Here is a 24,875-nt window from a genome sequence, read left to right as displayed (position 1 = left end):
TTAAAGTAAATATATTTATATATAATACATAATTTCATACAATAAAATGTCAATGTCAAAATTCTACGTTTAAAAACACTCTGGTGAAATTGTTGTTCTTCCGTAATTGAAGTAGTCATTTTGCACAGATAAAGTTTAAGCATGTATAATAGGAGAGATGTGATGTCAGCAACTTAAAATGATGGGGGCGGGGCCCCGCACATATCGATATTGTTTTATATCGGTATCGGAGGTTAAGAATTAAAAAATATCAGGATATCAAATATCGGTAAAAAACCCTATATCAAGCATCCCTAATAATTTGCCATAGTCCAATGGAAATTTGATAAAAGTCTTAGTATATTTCCTATATTTTTGCTAAACGTTAACTGTTCAGTAACTAAGACAATTAAATTGCCAATCATTTGTAATTTTATATATTTGTTGCTGTTTTAAGTAAATTTCTGTTCCTAACACTGTTGTAAATCAAGAAATATTTTGTCAAGAACAAAAGAAGAGATGCTGTCAGATGAATATCTTTATTCTAAGAAACAACACAACATGCTTAGGGACGCATCGTCACAGCGGCTACAGGTGACTCCGAAGCTTGTTTTGAAGATAGAGAGGTTTCATTCTTCATCAAGTCCTTTCTGAAAGAAAAAGAAAACAGAATAAATGCTGAGCAGTTTTTATTATTTCAGAGTAACAAGCATGACCTGTATTTGAAATGTCACAGTAAGAATCAGGGGCTCGGGCGTAGTTTTAAGTTGGTTCGTAATCTAAACCAGTCGTTTCTAAAACGGGAGCTGAGAGGGACACCAAGTGGAAAAGGTCTGAAAACGATCTACAAGAACACGATAACTTTTTTAAACTGTCACTATTAGGAGAAAATTTGGATTATTTTTTTTAACCCTGTAAGACCCAACACATTAAATAATATTCAAAAGACTGAAATTTATTAAAATTTTAAACATTTGATTGATAATGATAATATAACAATTATTAACTTTTATATTAAATGTATCAAGCAATTCTATAATAATTCAACAATAATTATACTAAATAAAAATCCCACTTATGTACTTAAGTACATAAATAATCCATGAGCGGGCAGAAAACCCTTAAAAGATTTAAGACTGCAGATTGTTTTGGAAAATGCTAATTTTGCTAAAGAGATAGAGCTACTACAATCTTAGAAATGCATGTATCACATACGATACCGTGGGCCTTATATTAATAACAATTTATTTTAAAAAGTACATAAGTTATTTATTGAAAGCATATAAATAATAAAGTACAATACATAAAAGTAAAAGTTGTATAAAACTTTATCATTAAAGTATTTTTGAACTGAACAAAATTTGAATGAATTTAAGAAAACTGTTTTTGTAAAAGGATGAGTTATGTTGCTGGAGTTGTTGATCTGGCATGTTTGTATGTCTCAAACAGCCTTCCACGTTTTATCGTGCATTTAGACGTGTTCATGGACAAACCTTCGGCCCGATGTCACGGCTCTTGGCGCGTAGCTTGTTGACCTGTGACTCGGCGATGTCGGCTCTCTCTTCGGCTTCATCGAGCTCATGCTGAAGCTTACGGTACTTGGTCAGGTTATTGTTGGCCTGTTCCTCCTGTAGGATGCATTCACAGTGATATGCTCAATGAGCGTGTAGTTGGAGCTTTCTGTCAGATCATAATGATTTTTGTGCACTTGAATGAGGGAAATAAATAAATGGGGAGTGAATGTGAAGAAGTTGGGTCAACAAAACCACACCAGATTAACATATTTATAACATACTAGTTGCTGTTGGGTGAACAGAGTTTTTGGGAGTTTTATAGATTAAACGAAAGAAATTCAAACCAACTGGGGTTTTGTAACAAAGAGTCTCTGGTGTCAGGATTTGGACTGAAAAGAAGAAGAAAGGCTGCCAAAATCTGATCTTCAGAATGTACAATCATCACGACAGCCTGTGTGCTTTAGAGCAGTGGTTCCAAACCTTTTTCCCAAGGGACCCCGTTTTTTACCAGTAAAATTTTTGATGACCCCCTCCCATTCTCTCTTCCAGTACAAACATTATTAAGAAATGATAAAATGAATCAAGCACATTTTAATATGCTTTGATTCAATAGATAACAGTAATAGTAGGCTCCAGTACAGAACAAAGTCATTAACAAAACCAAACAGAGCATAATGTGCTTGACAGTTTGTATTACTTTTCTTAAACACATTGTTTCTTGTAAACACTGATAAATCAATCATTCCTTTCAATAAACGTTTGACACATAAAAAATACACTGAGCAAAATGTACTTAAATGTGTATATTACTGTTTATACTAGATTATTTACTGTAAACACTGTGATTAATAAACCAGTCCTATCTTTAATGAACTTTTGACACTTGAAAACAAAACAGTGAGCTGAGCAAAATGTTCTTAAAAGTGTGTTACTTTTTCTGTACTAATTATTTCCTGTCTTAATATCAGTAAACTTTTCACTCATGAAAAAAAAATGTGAGCAAAATGTGGGCTATAAACAAGTAATAAATGAAGTTTTAACTCCTTAAAGTGGAGAGGTCCTGGCGACCCACTGAGAGGCTTTGGCGCCCCCTTGTGGGGGCCGGGACCACCAGGTTAGGAGCCACTGCTTTAGAGCAACATACAAATTCAATATTCCATGTAGTGTCGAAGCAGTATTTACAGTCAGGGATACTTACAGCCTCCTCTGCTGCTTTCCTATAAGATTTCACTTTAAGCTGCAGCTTGTCAACCAAGTCTTGGAGACGTCCCAGATTTTTACGATCTTCTTCCGTCTAAATGAAATAAATTCAAGGAAAAAGACAAAATGTATGAGGTGGGATTTCTGTGCTTATTAAGATCAAAACATTCAATTGTTCATGTCCACTCTAATAGTTACCTGATAGGTGAGCTCCTTGATACGTCTCTCATACTTCCTCACGCCTTTGATTGCATCACCAGCTTTTTTCTGTTCACTTTCCACCTCATTCTCCAGCTCCCTCACCTTCAAGGTGTCACATCAAAACACATTGAGCAGTTTGCTTATTTAGATGTGGCTGAGATTTGTTTTGCATGTTCAAATGAAGTATGCTCATTTATGCTCTTACCCGGGCCTCGAGCTTCTGCACCTGCTTCTTGCCTCCCTTCATGGCGATCTGCTCAGCTTCATCCAGACGGTGCTGCAGGTCTTTGATGGTCTGCTCCATGTTCTTCTTCATGCGCTCCAGGTGAGCGCTGGTGTCCTGCTCTTTCTTCAGCTCCTCTGCCATCATGGCAGCATCAGTGATGGCCTTCTTGGCCTTCTCTTCAGCGTTCCTGCATTCCTGCACCGCCTCCTCCACTTCGGTTTGAAGCTGGACTGAATCAGCCTCCAGCTTCTTCTTCTGGTTTAGCAGGCTGGTGTTCTGTTTTAATAGTGTATGTGTATTGTTGTAAAAAAGCAGGAAGAAATGACCAGAAAGATGTTTTTAATGATGATGGGATTTTACCTGGGAGTGCAGCAGCTGCACCCTCTCGCTGACATCCATCAGCTCTTGCTCAGCGAGTTTACGACTTCTGTCGGTTTGCTCCAAAGCTGCTCTCAGTTCCTCCAGCTCGGCCTGGAGCAGGTTGTTGCGTCTCTCAACGATGGCGATGTTTTCCTTCATGTCATCATTGGCTCGCATAGATTCATCAAGTTGAAGCTGAGCATCCTGGACCATGAACCACAAGATTTATGTATTATTATGATAAATAATAAAATCATTTTTAAATTTTGCATTCAAACCTTGAGATGAGCGTGAACAGCCTTGAGTTGTTTCTGAGCCTCGGCCGCCTGCCTGTTGGCTTGGCTCAGCTGGATCTCCATCTCATTCAGGTCTCCCTCCATCTTCTTCTTCAAGCGGAGAGCTTCGTTCCTGCTTCGAGTTTCAGCCTCCAGAGAGCTCTGAAGAGTGTCCACAGCTCTTTGTTGGTTTCTCTTATTTTGCTCCATTTCTTCCTCCTTCTCAGCCAGCTTACGCTCGAAGTCAGCCTTTATTTGGTTCAGCTCAAGCTGGACTCTGAGAATCTTCCCTTCCTCGTGCTCTAGTGAGGCCTCGAGGAGAGAAAACACAGATCCAGTGTTAGGAATCATCACCTGATTGAGTGTTTTGGAATTCAAGAGCTAGGTGTTGTTTGAATCCTACCTCTGCTTCTTCCAGAGCAGTTTGAATCTCAGACTTCTCTTGTTCCAGCTGCTTTCGAATCTTCTCAAGCTCATGAATGTTCTTTCCTCCCTCACCAATTTGTTCAGTCAGGTCAGATATTTCCTCTAAGAGAAAAATGTTGACATTCTAGGAATCGTTCTTTGTTGTAAAGTTCTGACCGTTCACTGACTGACCTTGTAAGTTCTTGTTCTCTCTCTTCATGGTCTCCAGATGCTCAAGAGACTCTTCATAGGAGTTTTTAAGTTTGAAGAGCTCCGTGCTCAGAGATCTGGCTTCCTTCTGGGAGCTCTCCAGCTCTGATTGAGACTCTTCGTACTTCTGCTTCCACTCTGCCAGAACCTGAAAGACGATGTATGTTTTATATAGATCATGTATTCTTTAGATGTGGTCAAAGTGACCAAGGGTCACAGAATGCAAACCTTGTCAAAGTTTCTTTGCTTCTTGTCCAGAGCAGCAGCAGCAGCGTTGGACCTCTCCACATCCACCATGAGATCTTCGATCTCATTCTGCAGCCTGTGTTTGGTCTTCTCCAGAGAGGAACATTTAGCATTCACTGCTTCAACGGCCTCCTCGGCCTCCTGCAGACGCTGAGCCAGCTTCTTCCTGAGTAACAGAAGTGGTTTCCAGGTTTAAACGCTGCTAACGTGTCTGACTTACTCTGGTTAAGTACTCCTTTCCTCACTTTGCTTCCTCCAGTTCCTCGGTCCTCTGGATGGCATCAGTTTCATACTTGGTTCTCCACTGAGCCACCTCAGAGTTGGCCTTGGACATGCCGCGCTGCAGTTCAGCCTTGGCCTCCTGCTCCTCCTCATACTGCTCCCTGAGGAGGTCACAGTCATGACGAGCAGACTGCACAGCATGGGCTAATGCGTTCTTGGCCTGGAATGAAAGCAGTTGTCTTAATTTGCTTGAATCATCTTGTATTTTGTATTTGATAGAGTCTCAATTTATTTCTACCTTGATTTCTTCCTCCAGTTGTCTTTTTAGATCCTCAGTTTGTTGTGTGTAGGACTGTTTTCCTCGGGTGAGTTGGGAAACTAGGGAATCTTTTTCCTCCAGCATTCTTGTCAGTTCACCTGATAGAAGAAGTAAGCCCATTTTAAAGTTACTTAATGCCGCAAACAAAACTATAAGTTGTAATAATGAGAGTACCGTTTTCAGTTTGGAGCTTAGCCTTCTGCGTGGTGAAGTCGTTGATGGTTCGCTGTCCCTCGTCTGCCTTTGTTTTATATTCGTTTAACTGGTCCTCCAGAGACCTACACATTTTCTCCAGGTTGTTCTAGGAAAAAAGAACACACACATTCATATGCATCATTTCATCCGGGGACGCTGGGACATGTCCCTACCAATTTATATAATCGACAGATTTGTATATAGAGATAGTTGATCATTTCGTCCAGCCACGTTTAAAATCCTGTAGCAACGTCCTACGCTAACATAAATGTGGTGACGACTTGTGTTCTTTGCATAATTTATGGCTAAGCTTCTTGCTACTTAAACCCCTTTGTCCCACTACCTGTTTCAGTCACAGTGTTTCTTGCTTACTGCCACCTTTAAAACTAAAGCCAACTTTTCCAATTCCAGGCAAGATGTCCAAATATCAGGAAATAAGATTAAAATCATGTCATGTTCAGCTCTCTTCTGGTGTGGCAGACTTTTCCATGCTGATGCAGGTGTTTCTGGGCTTTTTTTGTCCTGAGTACGGCCTGCAAGGCATTTGTTCCTACTAGAGACCACCGCAAATGAATTTATTAAACGAGTTTCCTATAACTTTATTAACAATTTAAATCAGAATAAAACTAAAATCATACTTAATTAATTGATTGTGCTTAAAACATTTCTGAAAGACTGTGGCATGCTGGGAAACCTGTTCCAACCAACTTGTCATCCGCGTGCTGACTCATAATCACTAGCTGGTCCTTAAGCTCAGTGTTTCTTAACCCTGGTCCTCGGGGCACACTGACCTGCAAGTTATCCATGTCCCTGCTTCAGCACACCTGATTATCAATAACTCCTCAGGATGGCATCAAGTGCTGCAGATGCCTGTTAATTACTCATTCATTTAGTCTCTTTCCTGAGTATTTCTCTTACCCGATGGCACCATCTAGTGGCTGACAAGCATATCACCCAAATAATCCCTGGATCCATTTTTTTTTAAATGGCGACTTCATAGTTTTTATTTATAAATGCGCTTCTGTAGCTGACAAACAGAGATAAAACATGTTATTTTACAAGTATTATTCTCATGTCATGTCTGTGAAACGCTTATCAACTCTGCATCAGCTGAGGTACTTCCTTAAATTTGAAGCATGTAAACGGTAATCTAACACTATTGGTTAATTCTGGTTGGCACTCAGTTTCCTGATGCACGGAGCTCTGTGGGGCAGGGGGTGTGCTTAGCTTTTTTTTAAAAGGTGTTTTGCTTTCATTAAATCACAGTACATGACAAGACAATCCCTTTTCCGGATTTCTGAAAACTCATACATAATTTCTGAAATAAATAAAGGTCAGCAGTGATATAAACCAGTTTAAAGTAAAACTCAAAAAAGGAATGTTAAATAAGTATAAGAATGAAGAAAATGCAATTAACCCAGGACGGCATGCAAACTGATGTTTAATCTCTTCTACAAATTAGTAAATCTAAATATAGTTCTAGTTGAACAGGAGAATTTTTTTTTGAAGGCACTGTAAATGTTTTGTTGTTCAAATTTAGATGACGAGGATGTAAACCTGAGGGGGTAGGGCTAAATAAGTATATACTTCTCCCTACTTCTTTTCAAACAACTGCATGGAATGATTTTATGAAATGTTGGTGAATGTATATGTTTGAAATGAAATAAAATGAACTGAACTGAACTGAACCGAAAGGGGAAAACTCCAGAAATATACTTTGTCAGGTGTGTGGCAGCAGGAAAACACTGGTGTTTCAAAGGGCAACATGGAAAACATGCAGGACAGTGTGTCTTGAGGACCCGGGTTGGGAAACACTGCTTTAGCTAACCAACTGTTAACTTCAGGTAATTATCAAACAACATTTGGTAATTTCTAGTTAGTTTTACTCTAAAGGCTGTTGGATATGTTCCATTTTTTCCTTTGGAAATAGTACAGAGCAGTTACACAGTGATGCCACAACTACAATTTTTTTGTCAACCTGGCAATTTACAGACAGCTCAGCTCTGCTGAGGGAATGTGGAGTTAACTGAAACCTGACACGGGTAAGCTACTGTAACAGACATAATGGGGCTGTGTCACTTTAAGACTTTGTTGGTCGCAGAGGAATGATGTCACAAACCAGCGACACCTTTTCTCTTGGGCCCAATCTCAATACTTGCACTTGCACCCTTCATTTGCGCGTTCCCGGCCAGGGGTGCGAGTGCATAGGATGTCCCAATTCTCAAGTGTGGAAGTTGACCACGCCCCCATTGCACCCACGTCACCCAATTCCGCAGCGATGCGGACCTCGGGCAATGGAATTACCCGCAAGTCATTGCTGCGGGAGAAAAGGCTCAAGTTCCTTTTCTAAACATATGTGTTTTCTAATGAAATTAGTTCATTTTAGGACGATTATTTGGAGCTCAGAATATTTTAGACAACGCAGCAATGAAGTTACATTTATTTAAAATAATTGCTTTAACCCCGTAGCATTCCAGCGTCCCGCCCATGGGACAAAACCTCATTGTGTTAATTAAACCTGGAAATTTAAGCGTTAATGGTTGTTTGAAAGCTGGTAATAAAGGTTTTTGATAAAAGCATCACGGCATGTGATGACGCAATGCATCCTGTCTCAGTTTGGCAATTATTTGCACACTTGTGTCCTACGCACTGGAACCCTACTGCGCACTTTCTCCAAGTGCACTTTGCTGAAGACCGCAGGGCGCAGTGCGAGTACTGAGATTGGGCCTGGCTCTTCTCATGTGGACTGTATGTATCTGATACACTTGGTGGTTATTTTTTGGACGATATCATTTCCTTTACCTCAACACACGTGACATTGTGAGTTATGTGGCTTTGTTTTGTGTACACCGAGATGCACAGACATCCCGTACCAGTGTGGCTATCTGTTCTTAGTGTGGCTTCAAACTTAAGCTACAATGCTACACTATGTATTAGTTTTGTGGTAGTTTTATGAGCAGGTTTACATGTTCTGTGATGGCGCAGCAGTTAGGTGAGGGCACTTTTAAATTGGTGGATCGCTAGTTCAATCCCCAGTATTAACTTTTTGTTATTGAATAAAGCTCAGTTTTTTAACAGCTGCCATATTGTAATGAAATGTTGGACAAATACTCACATAAAAATAATTATTAGTAATAACTGTCCCTAGTAATCTTCAAGCCAAACTCATGTGTATGTTTATTGTCCCCAACATTAAAAACAAACTGATGCCCTTGCATTTTTGACTCGTCTTCAACGATAATGGCATAGGATATTCAGCAGCCACCATTCAGCATACGTACCTTAGTCTTGACAATCTGCTCCATGTTGGAGACCACGTCATCAAGCTCCAGTTTGAGCTCGCTCTTCTCCTTCTCCAGTTTCTGCTTGACTCTCTGCAGGTTGTCGATCTGCTCTCCCAGGTCTGCAACGCTGTCAGCTTGTTTTTTCCTGAGTGTAGCGGTGGTGGCTTCATGATGCAGCGTGGCCTCTTCAAGGTCTCTGCGCAGCTTCTGGAGCTCAGCCTCCCTCTTCTTGTTCATCTCGATCTGGGCGGCTGTGGCTCCTCCAGCCTCCTCCAGCCTCTCACTGATCTCCTCCAGCTCTCTGGCCAGGTCTGCTCTCTGCTTCTCCACCTTGGCTCGAGCAGCTCGCTCTGCCTCCAGCTCTTCCTCCAGCTCCTCTATACGGGCCTAGAACAAACACAAGCTACTTTTATAATCTTCATTATCCTAATAATTTTTAACATCATTTTGAAGTTTTTTGTGTGAATTTTGACCTGCAGCTCCTTCAGTTTCTTCTGGAGTTGGGCACTCATAACTTGTTCATCCTCTATTTTCCCGTTCAGCTGACTTATTTCAAAATCTTTCCTAAAGATGAAATGAGTCAAAAATATAAAAGGTATTTTCTAAATCTAGCATTCTTTAGTTACGACTTCTTACTTCTTCAGCCTCTCTTCAAGCTGCTGCTTGTCATTCTCCAGGTCCATGATACTTTCTTGGGCCAGCTTCAAGTCTCCTTCAAGCTTCCGCTTTGCTCTCTCCAGGTCCATACGGATTTTCTTTTCTTGCTCTAAGGACCCTTCAAGCTGCAGAGAGTTGTTAAAGAAGAGAATTTGATTAACTTAACTAAATAGTTTTTAGTCCACTTAATTGTGTAAACTCTCACATCGTCCACTTGCTGCTCCAGCTTGGCCTTGGCCTTGGTCAGAGTGTTGACTTTGTCTTCCTCACTCTGCAGGTCATCCAGCGTTTGCTGATGAGCTTCCTGTAAGGCTTTCTTTTCCTTGGTCAGCTTGGCAATGATTTCATCCAAAGCAGCCATCTCCTCTGTCAGGTTCTTGACCTGTAGCCAGGAACGACTTTTATTAGGTTTTCATAGAATAATCAGAAAATCGTCACTAATTTCAGTAAAGTAACGCGTGTCTTTAGTACCTTGTTCTCAGTGGCATGCTTCTCTTTCTCTACTTTTGCCAGAGTGAGCTCTAAGTCATCAATATCCTTCTTTAACTCGGAGCACTCATCCTCCAGCTTCCTCTTCTTTCCAGTCAGCTCAGCATTCATCTCCTCTTCGTCCTCCAGCCTTTCAGTCAGCTCTTTGATTTTTGCTTCCAGCTGAATCTTGCTCTTGATCAGACCCTCACAACGCTCTTCAGCATCAGAGAGATTATCTTGCTCCTATAATTTATTACGTGGAGTGTTGTTATCATACAATGAGATGATGGTGATGTGAACAATAATCTGCTATAACGTACAGTCTGGACTTGGAGCTGCAGGTCGTTCTTCTCTTGGAGAAGAGAGACCATTTTCTCCTCTAGTTCCTTCCTACGAGCTTCAGATTTCGCATAAGCCTCCTTCAGTTTGGTGAATTCTTCCTTCATGTTGGCCATCTCCTTCTCGGTCTCTGCTGATTTCAGCAGAGGTTTGATTTTGAAGTACAACTTCATCCAGGGCCAATTCTTGACCCCCATGAAGGCTCGGATGTTCCACTGGATCACAAGTAGTGCATCTCTGTGTAAAACATTTTGTAAAGATTATGTCCTGCTGTCATGCTTCACACTGACCATAAATGTTGAATAACAACTAATCCAAGACCATTAAATACACTTCTTTTGTAATTTTAGTGATGGTGTTAGCCTATTAATCCATCCATCTATTCATCTGTTCTCATCCGCTTCTTCGGGGTTGAGTCACTGGGGCCATAGCCTAAGCAGGGAGACCCACATTTCCCTCTCACCAGCCACTTGGGCCAGCTCCTCTGGGGGAATCCTAAGGCATTCCCTGGCCAGCCGAGAGACATAGTCCCTCCAGTGTGTCCTGGGTCTTCTTTGGGTCTTCTCCCGGTTGGACGTGCCTGGAAAATCTCACCAGGGAGGCGTCCAGGAGGCATCCTAATTTGATGACCAGGCCATTTCAACTGGCTCCTCTTGATGTAAGAGAGCAGCAGATCTACTCTGAGCCCCTCCTGGATGCCACCCTGCAGAGAAAACTAATTTCGGCTGCTTGTATCTGTGATGTAATTCTTTCAGTCACTACCCAAACTCAGCACCTTGGCTGCATCTAATCCTGTCCACAAAAGTTATGAATAGTATCGGTGACAAAGGGCAGCCTTGGTGGAGTCTAACTCTCACCAGAAACAAGCCTGACTTACTGCCAGCAATGCAGACCATGCTCTAACACCAGTCATACAGGGACCTAACAGTCAGTATCAAGGGTCCTGGTACCCCAAACTCCCAGAGTACCCCCAAAGGGCTCCCCAATGGATGTGGTTGAACACATTATCCAAATTCACAAAACGCATGTAGATTGGTTGGGAGAAATCCCACGCACTGTCCAGGATCCCCCTAAGGGTATAGAGCTGGTCCGGTGTTCCACGACCAGGACCAAAACCACATTGCTCCTCCTGAATCTGAGGTTCGTCTATCCGATGGACCCTCCTCTCCAGAACCCCGGAATAGACCTTACCAGGGAGGCTCAGGAGTGTGATCCCCCTGTAGTTGGAACACACCCTGCGGCCCCCCTTTTTAAAAAAAAGGGGACCACCAACCCGGTCTGCCAGTCCAGTGGGACTGCCCCCGATGTCCACACAATACTGCAGAGCCGCATCAACAAACACAGCCCCACAACAACCTGAGCCTTAAGGAACCCCGGGTGGATATCATCCACCCCTGGAACCTTGCCACCAAGGAGTTTTTTGACCACTTCAGTAACCTGAGCTCCAGAGACTGGAGAGTCCAATCCAAAGTCCCCAAACTCTGCTTCCTCACTGTAAGATGTGTTGTTGGAATTAAGGAGGTCTTTCACAGGGTATCTGTAGGTTTAAGGGAGCCAAATTTAAGACTTTTTAAGACCTATTTTAAGGCCACTTTGACCAAATTGAAGCTACTTTTTAAAATGTTATTTAAGCTATAATTTCCAGCTATTGCCTGAAACCGGTGCTAACCATGTCACGAACGTGGGATTAGCCATCCAGTTACCATTAAACTTGCACTTACCCATGGTGCAAGCTCCCACTAGCTTAACCAGCTAATGTGCTCATCTAAAATAGCCCCCTTTCACAACCAACTGAATTTGTACAGTTCCGCTTATGCAAATATGATACACATAAAATGCTGAACACTAACTAGAAATTCACGAAGATTTTATAGAAATAAAAATATCTTGATTATTGGGTCTTTGGCAATTTAAGACCTTTGGAACCTGTACTTAAGGATTATTTGTCATTTTTAAGGATTTTTAAGGCCTTAAATTTGGAAAGCCAAATTTAAGACTTTTTAAGGACCCGCGGATACCCTGTTTCAAGTATTCTGCCCACCGATCCACAATGTCCTGAGTCGAGGTCAGCAGCACACCATCACCACCCTAAAAATCTTTTTAGATCCACTGTGTTGGTAGTGCACTGCTTTCCCCTCCTGAGACGCTGGATGGCGGACCAGAATCTCCTCGAAGCCGTACAAAAGTCTTTTTAGATGGTTTCACCAAAGTCCTCCCATGCCCAAGTTTTTGCCTCCGCAATCATCCATCACATTCCGCTTGGATCCTCCGGTACGCATCAGCTACCTCTTGAGTCCCACAAGTCAAAAAGAGCCAATAGAACTCTTTCTTCACCTTGACAGCATCCCTTACCACTGTGTTCCACCAGCGGGTTTGGGGGTTGCCGCTACAACAGGCACCAATCATCCTGCCACAGCTAAAGGAGTCATGGCACAGGGCCTGCTCAGACTCAAGGTCTCCCGCCTCACACGGGGCACGTTCGAAGTTCTGTCGAAGGTGGGAATTGAAACTCCTTCTGATAGGAAACTCTGCCAGATGTTCCCAGCAGACCCTCACAATGCATTTGAGCCTGCCAGGTCTGACGTACTCCCCCACCATCAAAGTAAACTCACCACCACCAGTGGTCAGTTGAAAGCTCTGACCCTCTCTTCACCCAACTGTCCAAATCGATCATCAAGCTGCGACCTAAGGTATCCTGGTGCCAAGAGCCCATGTGGAACCTTTATGCCTGAACAAGGTGTTCATTATGGACAATCCATGATGAACACAGAAGTCCGATAACAAAACACCACTGAGCTCAGGTGGGTCGTTCCTCCCAACCACACCTCTCCAGAACTTGCTGTCATTGTCCACATGAGCATTGTAGTTCCCCAGGAGAACAAGGGAGTCACCGGAAGGAGCACCCTCCAGCACCCCCTCCAGGTGCGCCTCGTGATTTTTATCTTGAGAGGGACTATAGAAATGATACTTTCTTCTTCTTCTTCTTCAGGTACTCCAAAAAGGCCTATGAATTATATTATTTACTCAAAGCAGCAATCTGGAGTTTTCCTCCTTGCAGGAATTATGCATGAATGTTACGCCAGATAGCACTGTTGATTAAAAAAAACTCCTGATTTCTGTTTGGGAATATGTTTGTAAATGTATTTGCATAAAAGTCTGATCTTCCTCACCTGCGTTCCACAATTTTTTGGAATTCAATTCTTGCAAGAACACCTCTGGATCTTGCTTGGATTCTGGTTATAATTAGAGCTAAACGGTCGTCCCTCATTTCCTCCAGTAGACCGAGAAGTCCAGCTTTGAAGAAAACCTAATTAATTCAAGCAGGAGATGAGTGTTCATGTTTTTCTAACAAGTTTAAATAAATAGGTTATTTTGTACATGAATAGCAAAATGCACTGACCTTGGTGTGTCCCAGTTTGTACTGATTATGATCAATATCTAAGGAACCTAAAAGCTTCTCTGAAGCTTTCTTGTTATCAATGAATTGTCCGTCTGGGATGGCACTTGGGTTCAGGATTCGATATCTTTTAAAAAAAATCAATGATAACTTCTGTTATTTTTCATTATGTGAAATAAAAACACCAAATCTTCTGAACACTAAGGCAACTAAAAGCATCTCAGAAGATATTCTAATATCTACCACATACCAAAAACTCCAATTCTATTTTTTTTATCAATTCTTATACATAAAACGTACTTTTTTAGAATAGTGTTGGGGTACCTCGCAGGAACATCTAATGTTTAAACTGATCATTTCTTTTTGTATTCTGATGACTCGTCTGAGACGTACCTCTGCTTGAAATCTCCGTAGAGGATCCTGTTGGGGAAGCCCTTCCTGCAGATCCGGATGCCTTCCAGAACACCGTTACAGCGCAGCTGGTGCATCACCAGAGGGTTCTCCATGGCCCCAGGAGTCTTGGTCTCATTGGGGATGATGCAGCGTACAAAGTGGGGGTGGGTGGACCTCAAGTTGGTCATCAGTTTATTTAGGTTCTCCTGAGAATTCAACACAGAAGTCAACAATTTATATTTATGTGACTAACAGCACCGTTGAAAGTGTTAATCAATATTAATAAATATTAATAAAGCTCCATACCCTGTGAAGAGCAGACACAGTTTGGAAAGATGAACCTTTCTTTGCCTTTCCTTTGCCCTTCCCAGAATCCTGAGCTAAAAAAACAAAATTTGTTGTAACTTTAAACAAAAAAAAACCCTATGTATCTGCATTTTTTGAATGATAATAATTAATTGAGACATTACATTTGGATAAAATACCTGTAAATGAAACATTTTGTCCACTAGACTTCATAAAGGTAAATATCAATTGGAGCTAAGATAATATATAAAGGTGAGACATATGAATAGCAAGTAAAAACCCAGTCGGTTTTCAAAATAAAATATTAGAAAAATAGGTCAGATAGATAGATAGATAGATAGATAGATAGATAGATAGATAGATAGATAGATAGATAGATAGATAGATAGATAGATAGATAGATAGATAGATAGATAGATAGATAGATAGATAGATAGATAGATAGATAGGTAGGTAGATGATAGATAGATAGATAGATAGATAGATAGATAGATAGATAGATAGATAGATAGATAGATAGATAGATAGATAGATAGATAGGTAGATAGATGATAGATAGATAGATAGATAGATAGATAGATAGATAGATAGATAGATAGATAGATGATAGATAGATAGATAGATAGATAGATAGATAGATAGATAGATGATAGATAGATAGATAGATAGATAGATAGATAGATAGATAGATAGATAGATAGATAGATAGATAGATAGGTAGATAGATGATAGATAGATAGATAGATAGATAGATAGATAGATAGATAGATAGATAGATAGATAGATAGATAGATGATAGATAGATAGATAGATAGATAGATAGATAGATAGATAGATAGATAGATAGATAGATAGATAGATAGATAGATAGATAGATAGATAGATAGATAGATAGATAGATAGATAGATAGATAGATAGATGATAGATAGATGATAGATAGATAGATAGATAGATAGATAGATAGATAGATAGATAGATAGAAAGATAGATAGATAGATAGATAGATAGATAGATAGATAGATAGATAGATAGATAGATAGATAGATAGATAGATAGATAGATAGATAGATGATAGATAGATGATAGATAGATAGATAGATAGATAGATAGATAGATAGATAGATAGATAGATAGATAGATAGATAGATAGATAGATAGAAAGATAGATAGATAGATAGATAGATAGATAGATAGATAGATAGATAGATAGATAGATAGATAGATAGATAGATAGATAGATGATAGATAGATGATAGATAGATAGATAGATAGATAGATAGATAGATAGATAGATAGATAGATAGATAGATAGATAGATAGATAGATAGATAGATAGATAGATAGATAGATAGATAGATAGATAGATAGATGATAGATAGATAGATAGATAGATAGATAGATAGATAGATAGATAGATAGATAGATAGATAGATAGATAGATAGATAGATGATAGATAGATAGATAGATAGATAGATAGATAGATAGATAGATAGATAGATAGATAGATGATAGATAGATGATAGATAGATAGATAGATAGATAGATAGATAGATAGATAGATAGATAGATAGATAGATAGATAGATAGATAGATAGATAGATAGATAGATAGATAGATAGATAGATAGATGATAGATAGATAGATAGATAGATAGATAGATAGATAGATAGATAGATAGATAGATAGATAGATAGATAGATAGATAGATAACAGCAGTATAAGTAATACATTAAGAGGGTGAGAGACATCCTTCATGATTGCCTTTTGCAGTTCAGATGGGCGAGGGGGGGGGTGGGGTGATCCAATTATTTTTGAAGCCTGGATGATTAAACGCCAAAGTTAGGTAGGAAGTTGTACCAAGATGAATTATTGAAAGCAAGAACAGATTTAATGAGTGATCTGGGAAGCAGTGGTGAAACATCCTTGCTAATGTGAAAGGCTCTGAGTAGCCTTACTAAATAGAGGCGCTGCTGTGCCTTCTCATAGACAGCATCCACATGCTGCATGAGAGACAAACAGTTATCAGTCTCTGTCCGGATACGAAGTGACTGAAACAGCGGTGATGGAGCCCATCCTTTGGGTTTGGGGCCACAACACAGCTCTTTCGTTTTTGAGCCATTCAGCTCCAGTGACTTTTCTGCTAATTACTGAACCAGTCTCTGGACCTCTGGAAGATAAATCTTTGTAGATCCACAGCCAACCCTCTGATGTAAATCTTCTTAAGTGGATTAAACATTGACCAACACTATGCTCTTATTGATAATACCGAATAATACAAACCTGATTCAGCTCCTGCATAATTTGCAAAGAGTGTAGCGAGCAGTTTGAGGTTTGACTTCTGGTACAGCGCAACAACGGTCTCATTTAGAGGATCCTTGTTCTTCACCAGCCAGTTGTTGATGTTATAATCAACAGTTCCAGCATAGTGCATCAGGGCAAAATGGGCCTCTGGTTTTCCTTTGATGATTCTTGGCTTCTGGAAGTTACTGGACTTCCCCAGGTGGTTGTCATAAAGCTTAGCTTTAAAGGTGGCATCGCTGGCTTTGGGAAACATGCACTCCTCTTCCAGGATGGACATGATACCCATGGGCTAAAACCGAAAAGCATAAGTTTAGAAACAGCAGATTTGTACATTTATCATAACGTTGTCTCACCTTTTCTATCAGATCGATGCAGGCCTGCAGATCCATACCAAAGTCAATGAAAGTCCATTCAATTCCCTCCTTCTTGTATTCCTCCTGCTCCAGCACAAACATGTGGTGGTTGAAAAACTGTTGCAGTTTTTCGTTGGTGAAGTTGATGCACAGCTGCTCGAAGGTGTTGAACTGGAAGAGAAAATAGTTTTTTTTTTGCATTGTTCTTTCATAAATGTTGTGTTGGCCATTGCAAACATTTAGTATCAAACTCATCCTGCTCACATCAAAGATCTCAAATCCAGCAATGTCCAGTACACCAATGAAGTACTGACGGGGCTGCTTGGTGTCTAAGGACTGGTTAATCCTCACTACCATCCACAGAAACATCTTCTCATACACCGCCTTAGACAGCGCTCCAACAGCATAGTACACCTGAACAAGGTAATCATTATCAGCAACATCAAAACTAAACTTCCTTTTGTGTTCAATCAAACCACGACACATACCTGAGCCACATTCTGTCCCTTGGTGACCCACTCGTTTCCTACTTTCACTCTTGGGTGACAGAGACCTTTGATGAGGTCGGCAGAGTTCAGACCCATCAGATAAGCTGCTTTGTCAGCATCTTTAGAGAATTGGTAACATTTTAACGTTATTAGTGGCACGGGAGGTTCAGCTGCATTTTCTGTTATTGTAACTTGTATAAATGTAGTCTTTTACCTTCAGTGCCGTCTGCCTCTGCCTGCTCTTCTCGCTGCTTCTGCTTAAACCTCATGTTCCCATGATGCATTATGGCACCAGTGAGCTTGTACATACTGTTCTTTTCTTCTTGAGTAAAGCCCAGCACATCAAAGGCTTCCTGCACAGTAGATTATTTTTGTTATAAATATTCTCAAATTTTGAACTTGTTTCATGAATGCAGTTATTCTGATGGGATGATTCAACCCACATCTGTGGCCAAAAGCTCCTCAGAGTCATTGATGGAGGCCACTGTGGTCTCTCCTTGGGAGATGAAGGCGTAGTCATAGGGATTGTTGGTGATGAGCAGCATTTCTATAATTAGAAAGAAGATATTTGGTAAAAAAAAAAAAAAAAAAAAAAAAGTTATGACTTACTTTGAAAACACAAATTACTTTGCACACTTACCCAGGAGTTCAGGCTTTACTTGAGACAAGATCTGGTAGAAAATGTGGTAGTCCCTCTCGGCTTTGAGCTGGTAGGTCACACGTGACTTTTCCAGAAGATCTGTCACAGAATTATTTTGTTCTTATGGGCAAAAATTAATGTAGTCAGCTTTCAAACGCGGGACCTAAATCTTGGTACTTACACGTCTCAATGTCAGCAGAGGCCAGCTTTCCTCTGTTGTCAAAGTGAATTCTGATGAATTTACCCTAAAAGAAAAAGAAACATTTTTATTTACTTGCTTGTATCTCCAAAACTGTTTAACCCAGCCTCACGATCACTCACAAATCTGGAGGAGTTGTCATTCCTGATGGTCTTGGCATTCCCAAAGGCCTCCAGAGCAGGGTTAGCCTGAATGATCTGGTCCTCCAGGGTGCCCTGAAGTTAACACAACATCAGACATGCTGGCAACATTGAAGAAAATACTTAAAGAGTAAAAACTTATAGAATTTGTCTTCCAGTTAATAATATTGTTTTTTATTAATTAATCAAATGTAGAAGAAACCTTCTTCTCAGCAGCACTGTCTTTCTTCCCAGTGGGGACAGAAGCAATGCTGGCAAAGTATTGAATGACACGCTTGGTGTTCACAGTCTTTCCAGCTCCGGATTCTCCACTGAGTGAAGGTAGACATTGTTTTAGGCTGAGATTTTATGACTTATGGCTGCTGAAAAGATTTTAGAGTTCAGTGAGACTCACGTGATGAGGATTGACTGGTTTTCTCTGTCTGTCAGCAAGAAAACAGATCAAATGAGGGACTAATAACACCAGTGCAATAGCAGTTTTCACATGTATTTTATGTACCTGCCAGCATGTACTGGTAGGCATTATCAGAGATGGAGAAGATGTGAGGAGGAGCTTCACTCCTCTTCTTTCCTCTATAGGCAACAACCACCTCTTGGTTATAGACTGGCAGCCACTTGTAGGGATTGACCGTCACACAGAACAACCCAGAGTAGGTCTGACATGTCAGAGAGAGAGAGAGAGAGAAGAGAGAGAGAGAGAGAGAGAGAGAGAGAGAGAGAGAGAGAGAGAGAGAGAGAGAGAGAGGAAACTAATAATTACTTATTCAGCAAAAATATTTCATCGATGAGTAAAAAAAGCACCCGAACTTGAACTCACATAGATCATCCATGCTGCGTAGCGCTCTTTGAGGTTAAACAGCACAGCTGGCTCATGGAGGAAGGTGAACATCGCCATGTCTTCAATTTTATCAAACTTTGGTGGATTCTGAGGGTGAACGTCACACTCCTTCACGGTGACGGTCTGTTAAAGACATTGTCATCTTTAGATAACTGAACAGCTGTCACACATCAGCTAAAGTGCACTTACCTTTCCAAATTCAGTTTCAGCTGTGACTTTGTCACCATCACGACTGACGATGGATGCCTTTACGTACTCGACCTCAGGATCAGGCACAAAACATTCCTTCTTCATGTCAAACGGACGGGTTTGGGCCTCCAGACGCTCCTTGTCTGATTTCCTCAGAAAAGGAGCAGCAGTCCCAAACTCTGCCATAGCCGCGTCACCCATCTTCTAACCTGCTCCAAAGGTCAACATGTTGAGTCTCTTCTCATGATCTCAGTAAGATCAAACAAAAATAGTTGATCATTTCTTATGACAAGTTAGGGCACCTTTTGTACAACTATTCCATTACATACCTTTTTTAGTGGTTCTCTCTGAGTAACACACAGCATTTGCATTTGAATCAACACTTAAATCCTTATTAGCTCTAATAATTAGATGACATCATATGATGTAAATATGTTGCTTACCTTTGACTCTCAACCTGTAATCTAACACAATGTGGAGCACTGTACCTGACAGCAGTCTCACCTCCTTTAATAAAGCTTGTAGATCCACCAAATACGGGGTGAATATTCAGAGAAAGACTGCACAATGAAAAAAAGCTAAGTCCTAATTGGACGGGAAGTGCTGCCGATGCTATTTGTTGCTGTAACCTTGTGACAAACAAGGCGAGCACAATACTTTGTTCAAAGGAAGGGGAGGGCGAGAGGTGGGCTGCAGGGACAGGCTGGATATCAAATGACTCCTAATTTAATCATAGCAATCCTAACAGTCATATTTATTCTTTTTTTAATCACAACTGGTTAAATGAAGTTAAATAATTTGTGTTATTTGGGTTTTTGTATCTTGGACACCTTCGTATTATTGTCATGCTTTCAAGTGCATCGTTAAATGTTGACTCCTTTTGACTTTCAAATCAAATCAAATCACTTTTATTGTCACGTCACATGTGCAGGTACACTGGTACAGAACATGCGAGTGAAATTCTTGTGTGCGAGCTTCACAGCAACAGAGTTGTGCAAAAATACAATAACGTAAAAACAAGCAAAATATAAAAATGGCTAATCTAAGTAATAATATTTTAATTATATACTATAGTGTATTTAATAATATACTTTGAGCTACATTCACTGATTTAGCTGTTGTGGATATTTGTTAACTGGACGAGCAACACGGTTTGGTGTCAAAAAATCTAGTGTTTTCAGATCAGAAGCAAGATTTCCCTCCTTTTTTTTTATTTTCTCACCATTTTGTCTCGCAGGTCTCAAACAGGCAGGTGATGAACATTATATTAATGCATTTTAGAGAAAAACTACCAAGATTTCTTATGAAAAGATATCATTTAAGCATTTTCGGTATTTTCACTAGTGAGACAAAGAACAGTAGCAGCTGTTGCATAGTGACACCTAAGGTCAGAGACTCTAAATGCTCACACACCACTGCTCTGCCCAGGGAGGTCCACGCCCTTTGCCTCATGGTGCCGTCATGGCATTGTCCCCACTCCTTTGGCCTTCAGGACAAAGATAACCCTGTGAAATTCTTGTCTGGATTTTTCCTCCTGATTGTGAAGGGCAGCCTTTGAGGACAGTGGTAAAGTTGAACTACTGTCTCTGATGTTGTGATGGACAGGAAGAAGCAGGTGTGCAACCCCACGTCCATACTACATTACATTATGTTTTTGTCTTCTTTAATCCACTCCCAAATATAGGCTGTGTTGATATAGGTCAAATGATAAAAATGTCAAGTATCAATAGCTAAATGCACTTAAAAAGCTGGAAGACACGTTTTTTTTATTCTAAAATGCCGTTTTTAAAAACATGAACTCAACTTTGGTTTTCTTAAAGGGATGTTCCACCCTGGAGTGACATTTAATCTGTTGCCATATTCACCAGAGTTAGATATGTGAGGGAAAGCCTGTTGAAACCAGCCCAGGCTTTCTCCTAATCTGGCAGTTTTCTATTAGCTTTAGCTTAGCATAAACAATGTAAGTGAATGGTAACAACTAGCACCACTGAAAGCCACCGGTGCAAGGCACATGGACATGACACAGCAATATGAAGTCTGGCAGACGTGTACCTTATGAGTTTACTTTATAACCGCTGCAACATTTTATCCTAATGACAGTAATCTGTGAGTTTTGTAGTTGCCGCGTCGTCTCCTTTAGCCTCGCAGCGACGGCTTACAGCGATGCTTGGTCATTGTGCAGTCCCATTCTAAATCGTCTCCTGTCGTTTTTCTGTGTTACTTATCATTTCAATTTCCTGTCAGTATGATAATTTAGGTCACCAGGAAAATCATTATTTAGTCATTTTTTGGCTCTTTCACATGAAATGCTAGCTGTTACCATTCACTTACATTGTTTATGCTAAGCTAAAGCTTGGGCAGGTTGCTTTTTTCCACATATCTAACTCTGACATGAAAGGCAACAGGCTAAATTTCACTTAGGGGTGGAATAAGCCTTTAAAGAGCAAGTCACCCCTAATAAACTTTTTTTGCTGATAAACTAAATAAACGAGTGTCTAATTGTGCTGCAGACACGTGTCGTCAATAATTTGGCACTTCAGTGCATCTTAGTTAAAATTTAAATATTCTGCCTAAAACTGGCAGTGTTGTGCCGTTGTCAGGTGAAAACTCTGCACTGTATTTTAATTGAAATCTGCCACCGCTATTGGCTAAGAAGTATGCTGTGATGTAAACTGGTACCTTATGATGTCACAATGCTGTCGTGAGACTGAGTGTGTGTGTATTTGTTAGCGGCTCCGCCCTCTCGGTCTGCCAGGCAACAGCATGTGTTTCATTTTTCAAACAAGAAGTGGGAGTGGAGTTAGACTCTGGTAGGGGGTGACTTGCTCTTTAAGTAAAACTTCCATAAACGTGGTGAAAATGACACCAGGTTATATTTCTGTCAGACTTTTAACTTCGCAAATAAGAGGGAAACAAAACAACAGCAGAGGTGTTTATAAGTGTTTCAGTGGATCATGTGAAAATTGATCAGAAGTTGCGCTCACATTATTTGCCTTACTGTCATTCTCAGCTGTTTAAACCCCAGAGGACATCTCTGTTGGTGACCTTCTGCTGGCTTTCGTTCCAATCTCTTTGACTCCTCTGAGGGGAGAACAATTGTTCTTTGGTTTAAAGAACTAAAGGAGTCCCCTTCAAGTGCTACTGGTTGTAATATCTGCCAAACAACCGGAGAGCTTTTGTAAATCTGAGCCTGTGCCTCAAAATGTGATGGTAAACAGCATGGATGGAAAAGAACAACACATTTTGTCTTGTGATCTTCCCAGATACTGGACGTTGTCTAAGGACGGGTTCATGTGAGATGAAGGTCAACGCTCGTGTCCACCTCACACCCATCTCTCCTCCTCACCTCATTCATACAAGACTGTGATCTCGTCGTCTGTGCCTCCTTAGTGCTGCAGCACATCCGTGGTATACGGTAAGTTTTAGGTGTTCTACAAACTTTACAATTTAGACTATATTACTGGTGGACAAATGTAGACTTTATGATCATTTTTATTAACTATTTAGACGGTAACTTGTGGACCTGAGCAGCAGGGATTTTGTTGTTTCTTGTCTATTTCTTTGTACAACATGAAAACAGCAGTTTCTGTCACGTTGCGGGTGTGGATGACGGGGAACCATGTGTGAAGGAGCTGACCAGGAGGCAAAAATGCAGGCTCGGATAAAGTAAAAAAGGTTTTAATGGCAGAGCGGGAACGACAGAACAAAACAACGCTGACAACAAACAATGATCCGACAAAGACTCAAGCAAGACGGGAGGTAGAAATACTCAGGGAAACAATCAGGAACACGTGGGCAGATAAACAAGGGGCAGGTGAGAACAATAAAGACTAATCAGGAGGCAGGGGAGAGTCACAGACAGGGAGGCAGGAGCAGATTGTGACAGTTTCTGGATCAATAGTTGATTTTTTTGTTTGTTTATATGTAACAATACAGCACTTTTCCCAAGTAATCACTCGCATTAAATCACTTTGCTTCCATATATTTCAGCCACCTTAGTCTGTTTTTTTTACTAATCATGTATTTTATTTGAAACTCTTAAGTTTAAAAAACAACAACTATAATCATATCTTGATAATAATTAATACTTCATTTTAATAAGGACATATTGACAACCAAACCCCTAAACAATTACTAAACTTTGGCCATATTTGTATTACTTTTCATCTCTTATAACTAAGTAATTATATTTCATCATAAATGTGACCTTTAGAGGTCGACTTGTGGCTGTTTATTTGTCTTTCCCATCAGTGGGGTCCCTACTACAACTATTTTCTAGAGTTTTTCAGACATCTGACTCATTAACAGAATTAATCTACTGATCTAAATTTTACTTGGTGAAAATATACATTTTTATTGAGTGTTTAACAACTTTTGGGAGATTTATAATTTTACTGGCCTTATCTGACATTTTGATTAAGATTGAGCTCAGAAGACTTTTTTTCTTCAAAGTTAATGCCGACAGCATTTTGTTAGCAATAAAGGGATTTGGAGATGTACCGGGCCTCTATTCCAACTTGTACTTGTTTTCATTTTGTGAAGATTGGAAAACACGAATGTCATTACTTTATCATTCAGTCGGTGGGTGACAACAAAAGTGCTACGTTTATTGTTCTCTTGCATTTAAGTGCCACCGCTGGATAAATGTAGCCCTGTTCTGGCAATTCAGTGGTAACACAAATGATGGTAGCCCTTTACACTTTCTGTAACTAATAAACCAGAACAGAAAATAAAACACAACAGTTGAACTTATTTTTGAGTATGTGACTACATTTGTTATTTAGTTATTTATTTTTACTTATTTCCTATTTTGTCATTTAAACCATAAGAAGTTGTTGGTCATATAACTTAATTTTACAACTATTGTACCTTACATGTAGTTCCCTCTTCTCCTCCTCCCCTCTCCTTTTTATTTTTAATATTAATATTTCCAATGAGACAAAAATAAATAATAAGATTTTTTCCCAGCTTTATTTAATTGTAAAAGGCTAAAATGTTCCCTTTCAAATTGCGTAACAGAACTAAAATGTAGTTGCAGCCTATCACCACCGGATGGCGCCAACTTTCATCCTCCTCTTCTCAAGTGTAATTACAGCTTTTTGCCACTGGAGGGCAACAATACCCCTCCTCATTCAGAGTTTTTAATTGACATTTTGTGAATGAGGAGGGCTATTGACGCCTCCGAGTGGCGACAAGCTGAAACTACACTCTGGTTCTGTTAAACCGTTTAGAGGAGAGTATTTAGCTTCCTTATCTCACTGAAGCTGGGAGAAACAATCCAAGTTTTTGGTTTTGTCCTCTTGGGAGTGTAAATACTAAAGAGGTGAAGGAGGAGGAACTACTTTTGTGAAGTTACAATAGTTACTTAGTGGAAACACTTGATGTAAATTGTTTTATAATAAAACACTATGGCAATTCTGGTGTAAGAAATGCAGAAACTTGTTCTAACAGTGTTTGTTTTATATTTTATTTAGCTAAAAACACAATTAAAACACAACTCATATAACAACTCGTGTTAAGCAGGCT

The 24,875-nt window shown here is 40.1% G+C and overlaps 1 protein-coding gene across 1 annotated transcript in view; it reads right to left on the bottom strand.

The window, feature by feature from the left end:
* Nucleotides 1-388: 388 nt before the first annotated feature.
* Nucleotides 389-24,875, bottom strand: part of LOC107384435 (uncharacterized) — a 59,747-nt gene continuing 35,260 nt past the window's right edge. The window contains 37 exon segments of the mRNA XM_070541887.1: nt 389-629; nt 1,473-1,607; nt 2,692-2,787; nt 2,892-2,996; nt 3,100-3,396; nt 3,481-3,684; nt 3,759-4,067; nt 4,159-4,283; nt 4,353-4,518; nt 4,599-4,782; nt 4,862-5,058; nt 5,137-5,255; nt 5,332-5,458; nt 8,634-9,023; nt 9,110-9,200; nt 9,273-9,418; nt 9,499-9,675; nt 9,765-10,007; nt 10,085-10,340; nt 13,274-13,410; nt 13,504-13,627; nt 13,894-14,099; nt 14,200-14,273; nt 16,482-16,791; nt 16,856-17,026; nt 17,120-17,269; nt 17,344-17,462; nt 17,558-17,696; nt 17,787-17,890; nt 17,984-18,082; nt 18,165-18,228; nt 18,305-18,397; nt 18,525-18,633; nt 18,717-18,744; nt 18,822-18,978; nt 19,140-19,283; nt 19,350-19,550. Coding sequence (XP_070397988.1) covers nt 609-629; nt 1,473-1,607; nt 2,692-2,787; nt 2,892-2,996; nt 3,100-3,396; nt 3,481-3,684; nt 3,759-4,067; nt 4,159-4,283; nt 4,353-4,518; nt 4,599-4,782; nt 4,862-5,058; nt 5,137-5,255; nt 5,332-5,458; nt 8,634-9,023; nt 9,110-9,200; nt 9,273-9,418; nt 9,499-9,675; nt 9,765-10,007; nt 10,085-10,340; nt 13,274-13,410; nt 13,504-13,627; nt 13,894-14,099; nt 14,200-14,273; nt 16,482-16,791; nt 16,856-17,026; nt 17,120-17,269; nt 17,344-17,462; nt 17,558-17,696; nt 17,787-17,890; nt 17,984-18,082; nt 18,165-18,228; nt 18,305-18,397; nt 18,525-18,633; nt 18,717-18,744; nt 18,822-18,978; nt 19,140-19,283; nt 19,350-19,550 — 5,817 coding nt within the window. The 3' untranslated portion in view covers nt 389-608.

This window comes from Nothobranchius furzeri, chromosome 11, assembly GCF_043380555.1.
Source record: "Nothobranchius furzeri strain GRZ-AD chromosome 11, NfurGRZ-RIMD1, whole genome shotgun sequence".
Lineage (NCBI taxonomy): Eukaryota > Metazoa > Chordata > Actinopteri > Cyprinodontiformes > Nothobranchiidae > Nothobranchius > Nothobranchius furzeri.
Note: the sequence above shows the minus strand (reverse complement) of the source record. Positions and strands in the feature narration are given on the sequence as shown.